The 14,374-nt window shown below is 42.1% G+C and overlaps 1 protein-coding gene across 1 annotated transcript in view; it reads right to left on the reverse strand.

Annotated features, from left to right (window-relative positions):
- The window catches only part of B3GLCT (beta 3-glucosyltransferase), a 135,729-nt gene that overhangs the window by 16,236 nt on the left and 105,119 nt on the right, over nt 1-14,374 (reverse strand). Inside the window, exons 12-14 of the mRNA XM_060191657.1 lie at nt 13,502-13,601; nt 5,126-5,214; nt 4,962-5,037 (exon numbers count right to left, since the gene is read on the reverse strand). Of these exons, the coding sequence (XP_060047640.1) occupies nt 4,962-5,037; nt 5,126-5,214; nt 13,502-13,601 (265 nt within the window). The remainder of the gene's footprint in view (nt 1-4,961; nt 5,038-5,125; nt 5,215-13,501; nt 13,602-14,374) is intronic.

Consider the following 14,374-nt stretch of genomic DNA (forward strand, 5'->3'; position numbering starts at 1 on the left):
TTAATGATGACTCTTTAGTCACTATCAGGCCATCCCATCAGCTGGGGCCCTATTCAGGGAGTCCTGAGATTCCCAAACAGACAGGATGGGCCTAGACCTCAAATAAAAACCTGTCTCCATTGTTACTGGTCATCCCTATCAGGAACAACAAAATAGACCCCTTTTAAAAAATATACCTACTTGTTATAAATAGACCCCTTTTCCCTTAGGACCTTGCCCTCAACTTGGACCAACAGTGGTAGAGAATGTTCCATCCTCCAAAAGGAAGCTGGACAACAAGGAATCTGTGCTACACCTGAGGAAGATGCTATACTCTATGCTACACCTGAGGACAGCATACTCTATGCTAAACCTGAGGAAGATGCTATACTCTATGCTACACCTGAGGAAGATGCTATACTCTATGCTACACCTAAGGAAGATGCTATACTCTATGCTACACCTGAGGAAGATGCTATACTCTATGCTACACCTGAGGAAGATGCTATACTCTATGCTACACCTGAGGAAGATGCTATACTCTATGCTACACCTGAGGACAGCATACTCTATGCTACACCTGGGGCATCTTGGAACGTTCCTACTCATGACCACAGAATGTAAACTCAGATCTACAGGGATGCAGAGGTCACAGAGGCTTCTAAGCTGAATATGGGCCCCAGATCATATCAAATCGATGGGGTTTACAGTCAACAGTATCAATACACCTTTCCCATATTCGGGAGCTACTCTCTTCCCTGATCCAGCTTTCTGGTCCTTTTTCCAGCCATGACATCATCTCCCCAAACAATAACTTGGATCCATTTGTATATCAGATTTTAGGCTCAGGGGGAAAAATACTAGTATAGCCACAGAGCCACAGGCCCTTTGGAATATAACTAAAATAATACTAGCTATCTACAAAACAGAGGACCCCCCCCCCCACTCTTCATCTGCACTATTCCAGCCTTTAGGTTCATGATTAGTCAAGAATTTGTTTGGCTTTATACGTTAACTCTCTTTATTTATTTCCTTTTTGTTGCCCTTGTTTTTATTGTTGTAGTTATTATTGTTGTTATTGATACTGTCGTTGTTGGATAGGACAGAGAGAAATGGAGAGAGGAGGGGAAGACAGAGAGGAGGAGAGAAAGACAGACATCTGTAGACCTGCTTCACTGCTTTTGAAGCGACTCCCCTGCAGTAGGGGAGCTGGGGGCTTGAACTGGTATCCTCACTCCGGTGCTTGCACTTTGCGCCATGTGCACTTAAGCCGCTGCACCACTGCCCGACGCCATTATGTTAACTCTCTTTTCAGCCACCAGGTTCCAGATGCTAGCATAATGCCTCCCAGACTTCCCTGGAAAGACAACCCCACCAATGAGTCCTGGAGCTCCAATTCCCCAGAACCCCGCCCCAGTAGGAAAAGAGAGAGGCAGGCTGGGAGTATGGATCATCCTGTCAATGCCCATGTTCAGCGGGGAAGCAATTATAGAAGCCAGACCTTCCACCTTCTGCCTCCCACAATGACCTTGGACCCATACTGCCAAAGGGTTAAAGAATAGGAAAGCTATCAGGGGATACGGAGTTCTGGTGGTGGGAATTGTGTGGATTTGTACCGCTCTTATCCTATGGTTTTGTCATTGTTTCCTTTTTATAAATAAAATTATATATATATATATATATATATATATATATATTAAGTGTAAAACCTTCTACACATCACTGTTAAGATTTTATGTATTCTAATCACTGTTCTTTTACAAATGTGTAAAATATTATATATGTATTTAAAAAAACAACAGAGTATCTCATTGGCCAATATCTGGTATACCGTGCCCAGTGCTCATGCATTTTTTTATTCATTTATTCACTGAACCCTGTAAAAAATAAGTCCCCAGACTAGGAAGGAAGGACATAATGAAAAATAAGATACAAAGTAATAATATCATACAGGTGCTGCCTTCAAATAATTCATTATGGTGGAAAACAGAAAAATAAATAGGCAATTAAATGATAATGGCTTGCATAACATGCTATGAAAGTACATCAGATTCAGATCCGAAAGGCTGAGGTAGACTAAACAAGTCTAAGAATAAGTAAAAAGAAAGATGACTGGGCAGCTTGGATGCGGCACAATGGCTAACTCACTGGGCGCTCAAGCATGAGGTCCTGAGTTGGACCCCTGACACCACATGTTCTAGAGTGATGCTCTGGTTGTTTTCTCTCTCTCTTTCTCTCTCTCATGTTAATAAATTCTTGTTTTTAAAAAGAAGAAGATAAGTCAGGAAACAGGCAGGAAGTGGGAGTGAGGAAACAGGGCTATGTAGCCATAATGCTGCCACATCTTGGGGGGTGGGGTCGGGGAGAAGGGGACAGACAATGCCTCTGAGGAAACGGAGTAAGTTCAGTATGGATTCTCAAAGATGCAGGTGTAGAAGAATGAGAGCAGAAAGATAAGATCTTATCTGCAGAGGTCACATGAGGCCTGGTAAGCCATGATGAGGAATTTGGACTTTATCCTAACAGCAATGTGAGCTTATAAAAGGAGACCAAACACTTCCAGTCCCATGGTAACATACAGGAAAACCCATGTAGGGCCTTCATTGCATTCACTGCATTCCCAGTACTCGCCAGTGTCTAGCACACTCTAGGCCTGTGGAGTGAATGAGTGACCAGTGGAAGCGATGAAAGCCAATGCTAGTTAGATGAGGTATGTGTGGTTTCAAAAAAGGACTCAAGTGCCAGTCTCAAGAATGACAGCTAACACCAACAGTCAAGAAAGATAGCAAAATGATTTCCATGCATAAAGCACACAAAATGTCACTATTTGTAACCGTTGTGTTAACAAAATACATAAAGCCCTCTACCAAAAAAAACAAAAACAAAAACAGGGAAATAGTGAGTGCTGAGGTTCACTGGGGATCATGCCCTAGTCCTCACTTAGCTCCACGTGCCTCTCCCAGGAAACTGAATGCATTCCCAGCAGCTGCAGATAGCCTGGAGCTTTGTTAAGGAAGAGAAAGGTGATCCTTGGCTTCACATTCTAGTGGCTTCTCAAAGGCTCACATAGTCCCCCATCTCCTGTTTCTGTGAGCAGGTGCAGGCCACAACTCAGCAACTAGAAGCCCTCCTGCTCAGGCTGTTAGCCCTAGGGAAGTGGCACCTCAATCACTGTGTGACATTCACCCCTAAATTGGCCAAACCAAACCAGATCACTTGGAATACAAATGCTGAGAACCCACAATAAGAACTGCCCCAAACTGCAAAGTAAGAATATGTGGTTCTGAAAAAAGAAGTTGAAAAACAAGAAAACACACAGCAGAACTTGGGCTAGGTTTGGTGTACTGCACCAAAGTAAAGGACTCTGGGTAAGGGGGAGGGTTCACGTCCTGAAATATGATGTCAGAGGACCTAGAGAGGGTTGAATTGTTTTGTGGGAAACTGAGACATGTTATACATGTACAAACTACTGATTTTTGTTTTTTGTTACTGTATTTTATTGTTGACTATAGCCCATTAAGTCCCCTTAAATATATATATATATATATATATACACATATATATACATATATATATGTGTATATATATATATATATGAATATGCAGTTCTGGCCATTCAGACGTTAATAATCCAGTGACTACACACAGTGGGCACCAGCAAGCCTAGTGCTTTATGCACTATAGCACATAAGCAGATAAGAGTCTCCCTCAAGACCTCAATAGCAAGGATGATAGAACTCATAGAAGAGACTAACTGCTCAATTGACTCACCCAAATAAATCAAATCTTTCTTCATAGAGATTAGGAAAATGGCTTATTAAAAAAATTGATTTTAACTGTCATTTAAAACCCACACAAATATTGCTTAATTGCTTAAGTCTAAACCTCATCTCACTCTTTCCCCCAAATCTGATTTTTTAAGTACCTGGTAGAATGACTTATTTCTCTGAAGTTAAAAATCTGTATCTAATCCTTTTATTATTATTACTTATTTAAACACGCAATCAAAACAAATTGACTACTGTTTAGAAGCAATCGTTAACTCTAAGGACATTTCTACCAAGTACCTTGATGTGCATTTTTATTTTAGTCTCTTCAAAAGGCAGGATAAGGGGCCAGGCAGTGGCATACCTGTTAGATATACACAGTACAATGCACAAAGACCCAGGTTCAAGCCCCCGGTCCCCACCTACAGAGGGAAAGCTTCACGAGTGTTGAAGTAAAGTTGCAGGTATCTCTCTGTCTTTCTCGTTCTCTATCTCCCTCTGCCCTCTCAATTTTTGTCTCTATCCAATAATAAATAGATGAATAATTTTTGAAAAGGCAGGGTATATATAATTTGTCACTGTGGTTACTGCTGGGGTCCAGTGCCTGCACAACTCCATTATTCCTGGTAGGCATTTTTTAATAGAGGGTGATGGGGAAGAGAAAACAGAGAAGAGGGGCCGGCAGTAATGCAGCGGGTGCGAAGCCCAAGGACTGGCTTAAGGATCCCAGTTTGAGCCCTGGTTCCCCATCTTCAGGGGATCGTTTCACCAGTGGTGAAGCAGGTCTGTAGGTGTCCATCTTTCTCTCCTCCTCTCTGTCTTCCCCATCTCTCTTGATTTCTCTCTGCCCTATTCAACAATAATAACAAGGTCAACAAAATGGAAGAAATGGCCTCCAGGAAATGGATTCATGATGCAGGCACCGAGCCCCAGTGATAACCCTGGAGGTGAAAGAACGAGAGAGAGAAAGAGTGAGAGAGAGAGAGAGAGAGAGGGAGGGAGGGAGGAAGGAATAAAGGAAGGAGAGAGAGAGAGAGAGAGACCTGCAGCTCTGCTCCACTCCTGAAGCTTCCCCCCTACAGGTGAGGACCAGACTTGAACCCAGGTCCTTGTGCATGGTAATATATGTGTTCTATTGAGGACCACCTGGCCCCAAGGCAGAACAGTCTTTACAGTGGGTCCTGTTTGTACTAACCTAACTTAATGTTCACTCACCTGTTATACGAACAGCTACCACTTACAGAGCGCTTCAATAACAGTGTATATCCCAACAGTATAGGCCCACGCCCGCCTCAAGGAAACAGAGGCCAACTTCAGAGGACTTGCAGAAAACCACACCCATACTTACCCTCCTCCTCCGGTGATGTAGCTGTAGCCACCTGTGCCCAGGCCGTAGCCGTAGCGCTCTCCCAGGAACACCGGCTCACTGGCGTCGTAACAGCTGAGCAAGTGCCGCAGCCTGGAGATGCTAGGATTCCGGGAAGGAACATAATTATGCAGTGATTATGTTATTTCATCCCAGTGTGTTTGCAGAACAAATGTGTTATTGCTCCTCTATCCCAGTGCTTGTATTCTGCAATATTATACTGAAACCATTTAGAAATGTGATTCACAGCAGTGATGGTTTGTAGAAAGACAGACCAAAAGAAGAATGGGGCAGCTAGAGAGGTGGCACAGCAGAGGGCAGAACTTGTCTGCGTAAGCCCCAGGGTTTGACCCCAACACTACATACGCCAGAGTGACGGTCTGGATCCTGCACTCACTCTGTCTCTCACACATAAGTCTTTAAAAGAAAAAAATAAGAATCAAAGGACCTGAATTGGGGGAGAAAGTCTTCTGCAGACATGTCCTATGAAGATGAGAAACTGTACCCGTGTGTAAACAATTGTACTATGAATCATTAACCACGACCCCAGTAAAGTGATAAAAAAAGAAAACCCACAACTGATATGCATTACTGGAAACAGGAGAGAAATGGAAGAACAAGGAGTTACCCCAGTTTTAATAAACCTATCAGACATGGTCACCCAGTTTGTGGGCAAGGTGGGAAGCTGAGGCAAGGGGAGGGGAAGTCACTGGGCACTCTGCCCGCACCTGCCAGTCTGCCCCCCCCACACACACACACACAGAGGAAGAACTAATCTGCACATGTTTTAAGATATACTTAGTGTGTTTTGAAATTTCTGGGAGCCTAGAAAAGACGAGCATGTGCAGCAGAGAGAAGATCCTTGTTAGCAAATGGCTGGTGAATGGAAAAAGACCTTGGACAGTGAGGATGTCGGGGAGCCCCTCTTAACCCTGAGGTGTGGCTGTACCTTTATTTCCCGCAAGGAAGGCCACTCTGGCCTGTGGTCTCTTTAGGCCTATGTGTGTATACCTTCTGGCCCCTATATGTCTTGGTTCTGTATCAACAGTGAGAGTAAACAAAGGGCACTGAAAATATCAATGAGCTAGTCAGAAAAATGTAACTACTGCTGCTGTAAGGATAAGAAAAAGATTCCATGGGAAAGTAAAAACTAAAAATAACTATGAAAAGTGGAGACAGGGGCCGGGTGGTGGCGCACCTGGTTGAGCGCACATGTTACAATGTGCAAGGACCTGGGTTCGAGCCCCCAGTCCCCACCTGCATGGGGAAAGCTTCACAAGTGGTGAAGAGTGCTGCAGGTGTCTCTCTGTCTCTCTCCCTCTCTACCCCTCCCTTCCCTCTCGATTTCTGACTGTCTCTATCCAATCAATAAATAAAGAAAATTAAAAGAAAAAGAAAAGTGGAGACAAAGGTAGATGTTACAATAGGCTAGTTTTCTGTTTGAAGAACTCGGGCCAGGAAAGTGGTTCAGTGATAGAATGCAGGACTGGCCTGCATGAGGCCCTGGGATTGATCCCTGTGATCACATGCCAGAGTTCTCTCTGTCTGCCACCACCTCCCTCCATGATATATATATATATTCTACCAGGATTATCACTGGGCCCACATCTACACAATTCCAATGTTCCCAGCCAAGTTTTTTGTTTTTGTTTTTTTTCTTTTTAACCAGAGCATTTTTCAGCTCTGGTTCATGGTGGTACAGTGGATTAAACCTTGGACTTTGAAGCCTCAGGCATGAGAGACTCTTTACATAACCATTATGCTATCTACCTCCACCCATGACTTTTTTTTAAACTAGCAGCTAAGAGACAGAGAGAAGCAGAGACACCATAGCGCTGCTCTACCACTCATGAAGCTTCCTCCTTGCAGATGCTCCCATATGGTGTTCAGGAGCTTGAACCCAAGTTTTTGAGTATGGTAAAGTATGCACTCTACCAGATGATCTAGTTCCCAGCTCCAGTAAACTTATTTTTCTTTTTTTTTTTTGCCTCCAGGGTTATTGCTGGGGCTCAGTGCCTGCACAATGAATCCACTGCTCCTGGAGGCTATTTTTCCCATTTTGTTGCCCTTGTTGTTGTGCTTGCTGTAGTTGTTATTGTTGTCATAGCTGTTGTTGTTCTTGGATAGGACAGATAGAAATGGAGAGAGGTGGGGAAGACAACGAGGAAGAGAAAGATACCTGCAGACCTGCTTCACTGCTTGTGAAGCGACCTCCTGCAGGTGGGGAGCTGAGGGCTCCTTACGCCAGCCCTTGCGCTTTGCACCATGTGCGCTTAACCTGCTGCGCTACCACCCAACTCCCTAAATCTTTTTTTCATGAACTTACAAATATATATTTTAAAAGTCCTTCTATTATTTCTTCTAATTGAGATATTTATAACTAGCACACTATCTAAACCTAGCTACTCTAACATCAGTCAGTGTTCCTAGAGGAACCTTTCTCCATGAATAGTAAAAGGCATCCACATTTTAATGGGCTTTCTAAAAAATCAGATAAAAAGGATTCCTCATGAGTAACATACATCTCCATGAGGGCAATACAATACTAAGCATCTCTAATTTGTTAATTATCAATGCTTTTCTCACAGAGAAATATTAGCTATCAAGAACTAACGTTCTAAAATCTCATTATTCTTCTTTTGTGAGGAGTGATAGGGTTCTAAGGAAGAAAAATCACCATGAAAAGTACATGAAAAGGTCATTTTTCCCATCCATACTCATGCCTCTTGCAAAAAATACTCCAGCTAATTAAGTCAAAGCTGAAGGTAAGAAAACACATTTAACATATGAAAAAAAGCTCTTTTAAATGGGCTGCTGAAATTTCGAGTCTATCAGTTCACTGATCTGTCCGAATGAAAAGCAAAGACAGTGTCAACCTGGATAGTTTGAGTGGCCAGAAACTGTAATCTCTGGAAATTATCCTGTTTCAGACACACAAGTTAAGCATTCTAAGGTGCTAGCTGGGGACAAGCCTTTAGGAAACTGTCTAATAAGCAACTCCGCAGGGAAAGGCAAGTATGTCGATATTAGGTAAAAAAAAAAAAAAACTCCATCCAGTGTTGGAGCATATCTTCTCAAAGATCTCGAAGGAAATCACAGCTGTTAGAGGGTAAAAGGCTCTATAAAAACTGAAAGACCTCTGGGGCAGATTTATGTCCACTTGTTGACCTGCAAAAAAATGAAACATATTTCTCTTCCTCCTGCATATTGGAAAATTATCAACTCTACCTTCAACTTCTCACATTAGAGTAACTGGGATTTAACATTTCCCTTGGGTTTGCCTTCTTTCTTTCTTTCTTTCTTCCTTTCTTTCTTTCTTTCTTTCTTTCTTTCTTTCTTTCTTTCTTTCTTTTCCCTTACACTGGTGTTTCTTTATCTACAATAGAATTTTAAAGCTGCAGGATCACAGACAGCATATCTGATAATCTCATATACTGTCTATTTGCTAGATCTGGAGGCTAGAGCCAAGGCAGCCATCTTCACTTCTATCCCTGGGGATTGGCTGCTGATCCAGGAAAGAACTTCATTTCACAATCTGTTATGCTTCCAGAAATACTGAGAAATAGAAATGAAAAAACAATTAAACCAAAACAGTATAGCAATACTTTAAAGTGCTATCAAAAGTATATTAATACATCTTCATGTTATATACAGATATTTAACAGTATAACACTTTTTAAAAACCACTCATTTTTTAACCTTTTAATTGAAAATAATTTCAAGATTATAGAAAAGTTGTGACAGTGGTACAAAAATCGCCCATATACCCAAGATTCACCAGTCCTTAGCTCTCATTCCGTTTATCTTGTCATTTATCGTTCCCTTGGCCTTTTTTTCTCTAAATAGATGGGTAGATGATGGGTATGTACATACACTACTGATATGTCTTTTTTTTAAAGAATTTATTTATTGATTCATGAGAAAGACAGAAGGAGAGAAAGAACCAGACATCACTCTGGTACATGTGCTGCAGGGGATCAAACTCAGGACCTCATGGTTGAAAATCCAATGCTTTATCCACTGCGCCACCTCCCGGACCACACTACTGATATTTCTCTGTGTGTATATATAAAAATACTACTACTGGTCTCTTTTCTGAAATATTTGAGAATAAACTGCATACATTTTGCTCCTTGCCCCTAAATACACCATTGTGTGTTTCCTAAGAGGAAAAAGTTGCAATTTCAGGAGCTTTAACACTAAAGTTTCTAAAGTCACACACTGACGATGTCCCCCAGCCACTCCACTGCTAGGTACTGAGCAAAAGTAACTGAAAGCAGCTGTCTACACAGAGACTGTACCTCCTTCCTATCCTTGGATTTTTAGTTCTTTATTTCATTTCTGCATCCATCTTTATTATTCTCCTTCCTGTGCTTTTTTTTTAAATAGATTTTATGAACTTTCCAGTTTTCTGAGTTGAGAACTCAGTTTTTTTATTTTTACCATTCCTATTGCTTTGGTAAATCTCTTTTAAAAAAAAAAAAACACAGAGCACTGCTCACTGGCTTATGGTGATGCAGGGGACTGAACCTGGAACTTTAGAGCCTCAGGCATGAGAGTCTCTTTGCATAACCATTATGCTATCTACCCTCTGCCCACCTTGGTAAATCTCTATCCAGCCTTTATTTCGCTATGTTTATGTGTGTCTCTCTTATAGAAAGAATAGGCTGACTAGGGAAAGAGAGAGGCAGGCTGGGAGTATGGATCAACCTGTCAACGCCCATATTCAGCAGGGAAGCAATTACAGAAGCCAGACCTTCCACCTTCTGCATCCCATAATGACCCTGGGTCCATGCTCCCAGAATGATAAAGAATAGGAAAGCTATCAGGGGAGGGGATGGGATACGGAGTTATGTGGAACTGCACCCCTCTTATCCTATGGTCTTGTCGGTGTTACCATTTTATAAATAAAAATTTTAAAAGAAAGAAAAAAAAAAAAAAGAAAGAAAGCATAGGCTTGGGGGGTTGCCTTAGAAGCCAGCTCATGTCCCACATGACTTTTCTGAACTGCTTCCTCTTCTCACTCAGCTCCTCCACCCTTTTCCTTCCCCTCCCAGCACCACGCACAGCATTTTTTCGTGCCACAATGATTGCTGGCCTTGTTTGACTTGGAGTAAAAGCTCCATGTTTTCTGGTGACAACTTAAAGACGTGGCTGTTGCTTTCCATGCCATTCACAGAAACGGGGCAGGAGCTGCTCCTAAACCTTGCAGTTGCTCAGCTTCGTAATTTAAGAGCAGTCGAGTTCATTGAGACACAGGAGAATATGTGACAAAGGAGAATTATCAGTCTTGAAAAGGTGACATAGTTCAAACTGAAAAACACATTTGAGACATCGTAGAGCAGTCGGATATTTTTGCTAGTGGACAGAAAAACTGAACACCTTCATTCTGGTGAAAACCTTCAGATGGAGTGGCTTGACAGAAGGCTGATGGCACAGGTGATGACGTACAGATGCAATAAAGGTTATACAAGCCGTTGCCGAGGAAGGAATCATTCTTAGGGAAGGTTTGCTCTGCTTGGTTGCTCACAGTAAGCTTAGGATTCACTGGGCTTCTTGGATTGGTGGAACTTATAGTTTTCAAAAAATTTGAAAAAATATGTAAAGACATTCCTTTCATTTCCTTCCCCCTTTTTTAATATTTATTTATTTATTCCCTTTTGTTGCCCTTGTTTTATTGTTGCTGTCATTGTTGGATAGGACAGAGAGAAATGGAGAGAGAAGACAGAGAGGGGAAGAGGAAGATAAACACCTGCAGACCTGCTTCGCCGCTTGTGAAGCGACTCCACTGCAGGTGGGGAGCCAGGGCCTCAAACCGGGATCCTTATGCCGGGCCTTGCGCTTTGTGCCACATGCGCTTAACCCGCTGCACTACCGCCTGACTCCCTTCCCCCTTCTTTTTACCAGAGCACTACTCAGCTCTGGCTTATGGTGGTCTGGGGGACTGAACTTGGGAACTCTGGTATCTCTGGCAAGGAAGTCTTTTACAAAATCATTATACTATCTGCGCACGTGGCAAGGACCGGCTTAAGGATCCCGGTTCGAGCCCCCAGCTCCCTATCTGCAGGGGAGTCGCTTCACAGGCGGTGAAGCAGGTCTGCAGGTGTCTATCTTTCTCTCCCCCTCTCTGTCTTCCCCTCCTCTCTCCATTTCGCTCTGTCCTATCCAACAATGAACAACATCAACAATGGCAATAATAACAACTACAACGAGCTACAACAACAAGGGCAACAAAAGGGGGGGAAATAACAACAAAAATGAAAAAACAAGGGAAACAAGAGGGAATAAATAAATATTTAATGGCTAGGGATTCTTTCAAGTCTGTAGTTCTAGCATCAAATATCCATTTTTGAGTTCTTTTTTTTTAATATTTATTTTATTTATTTATTCCCTTTTGTTGCCCTTGTTGTTTTATTGTTGTTGTTGTTGGATAGGACAGAGAGAAATGGAGAGAGGAGGGGAAGACAGAGAGGAGGAGAGAAAGATAGACACCTGCAGACCTGCTTCACCGCCTGTGAAGCGACTCCCCTGCAGGTGGGGAGCTGGGGTTCGAACCGGGATCCTTATGCCGGTCCTTGTGCTTTGCGCCACCTGCGCTTAACCCGCTGCGCTACAGCCCGACTCCCCATTTTTGAGTTCTTATTGGTGTATATCCAAAATCCTTCTTCCTCTTCTTCTCCTCTTCCTCCTTCTACTTCTTCTCTTCCTTCTCCCCTTCCTCCTTCTCCTCCTCCCTCTCCTTCTTCTCCTTCTTTCCCCACAGAAGAGTTCTTTTTTAATTTATAAAAATTATAGTGAGGGAGCCGGATGGTAGTGCAGCGGGTTAAGCGCACATGGCGCAAAGCAAGGACTGGCGTAAGGATCCCAGTTTGAGCCCCCGGCTCCCCACCTGCAGGGGAGTCGCTTAACAGGTGGTGAAGCTGGTCTGCAGGTGTCTATCTTTCTCTCCCCCCTCTCTGTCTTCCCCTCCTCTCTCCATTTCTCTCTGTCCTATCCAACAATGAACAACATCAACAATGGCAATAATAATAACTACAACGAGCTACAACAACAAGGGCAACAAAAGGGGGGAAAAATAACAACAAAAATGAAAAAAACAACAAGGGCAACAAGAGGGAATAAATATTTTTTTAAAAAATCCTCAGATATTTCAGTTTTATCTGGACAGTTACTACTGCAGTATCTTCAAGTTCAGATACTCTTCTCTGCAGTACTTCCATGCTGCCAATTCCATCTAGAATTTGGTTTGCAATGCTAGAAGTCCTATTTCAGTCTTACTCCATGTCTCTTTTTTGAATATTCAGAATAGAGTTAAAATAACTACTAGTGACAACTGAATAAAATTAATAAGCTTGCTGATTCTAACACTGTATCAGTTTGGAATAACTCTAGTCAACTGATTTTTCTCATCATCCTCCACTTTCCATGCCGGGGTTTGCGAATTTTGCCTTGCTGTGTGCTGGATATTTTGGTATTTCTATGCATCTTAAACTGCTTTGTTTTCAGATATCACCTTGTTACTTGGAAACAGTTGGACCTTTGGGGGTCTTCCTTTTAAGATTGGAGCCATGATTAGTCTGTCTAGATTTAGCTATTTTCATCTATTACAGTAAGGCCCTTCTATATATTTGATAGACAGTACTCTGCCAAATACTAACTGAGGCTATCTAGTCTGGCTGGTGGAACAGGCTCTATACTCAGCCCTAGGAGAGTGTCTCTAACATCTTAGTTGGCTTTTCCTATCAGTCTCCAGTAATTGCCACATACATAAGCATTATCAGTGCTCTAATGAACACCTGAGGGGAAATTCTTCCGAGTTCCTCTGCAGTCTATGCAGCTCCCTCCCCTCCAGGGCTCTGTGATCTCTAATGGCTCTGGTCACCCCAGATTCTCACCTTCATCTCTTCAGCTCCAAAGTCAGCCGGGCTCCCCTGGATCTCCGCCCTCTACCCACCCACAATGACTTTGAAACTCTCAGCTCAATTAACTGGGGCAGTCACTGGGCTCATCTGCTTCCTGTGTCTCATAATTCATTGCTCTTTGCTGCCCAATATCTTTAATATCTTAACAGTTCTTATTCTGCTTTTTCTGTGATGGTTTCAGAAGATACGATAAATCATTCCCATCTTAACTAGAAGTATTCACCATAGCTGTGGTGGTTTGTTTTGTTGTTGTTTGTTTTCCATATATATATATATATATATGCTTTCAGAGAGAGAGAGATCAGAGCACCCCTCTGGCAATGTTTAGCATCAGGGACCAAACTCATACCTCTCACGCAAGTCCTATGTTCTACCCATTGTGCCACCTCCCCAGGTGCTCACCATAGCTTTTGAATATGTGCACATGTGTAGAATTTAAAAGCACCCAAGATAAGGAGAACACTTACCTTATTAAGGTATCATCATCCACAATGACTAACCAGGCTATTTTGTCATGACTGCGATTCAAAAATCTTTCCAAGATGGCAAATGTCTTTCCACAGTGACCTAAGAAAGGCAACAAAAAACACACAATGCATTTTTCCTTTATTTTACATAATTCACTTGAAAATAATTTCTTTAGTTTAATGTGCTGAAAAGAAATTCCTAAATGCTGGCATGCATCTTAATAATTTGAGAATGTTTTAGACATTTGTAGCTTCACAGGCATAGTGAAACAGTCAGAATTTTAGAGATCGTGAATAATAAGCCATTCATTTCATATATGAGGAAGTGGAGGCCTAGAAGTCAGAAGAATAATACAGGGCAGATAGCTAATTTGAAGCAGAGATGGAGAGGAAGAGTTGCAAGTCTTGTAGAAACTAGAGAAGATATGGCATCTTTTTTTATTTCTGAAAGAAATATTCAAATTCCAAGTGTAATAGGCACAGAGAAGCAAAGCTTGACAAGTGGCAGATTAGACCTTCATTCCTTTATGTGTCATTAGTAAATATTCGCCACTACTTTTATTTGTTTACTTTACTGCAAGGTTAATGGATTACATACAGTTGTTGACACACAGGTACAATTTCTCATCTCCCTGTAATAGGTGTTTGCAAAATACTCTCACTCCCAACATGTCCTTTCCCACCATCATGCATGAGAACCCCTGCCACTACATTTCTCATACACAAAATGCCTTGAGGGATTCTGGGAAGTTCACTGAAGACACACTGTTGAATAAGGCAGGTCACAGCATTTCAGATGCCAACAGACAAATGACTGTGCTTTAGTGGAAAATGACAGTTTAAGGTTTACAAATAAATGCTTGGGAAAAGAAT

The sequence above is a fragment of the Erinaceus europaeus genome, chromosome 5, assembly GCF_950295315.1.
Source record: "Erinaceus europaeus chromosome 5, mEriEur2.1, whole genome shotgun sequence".
Lineage (NCBI taxonomy): Eukaryota > Metazoa > Chordata > Mammalia > Eulipotyphla > Erinaceidae > Erinaceus > Erinaceus europaeus.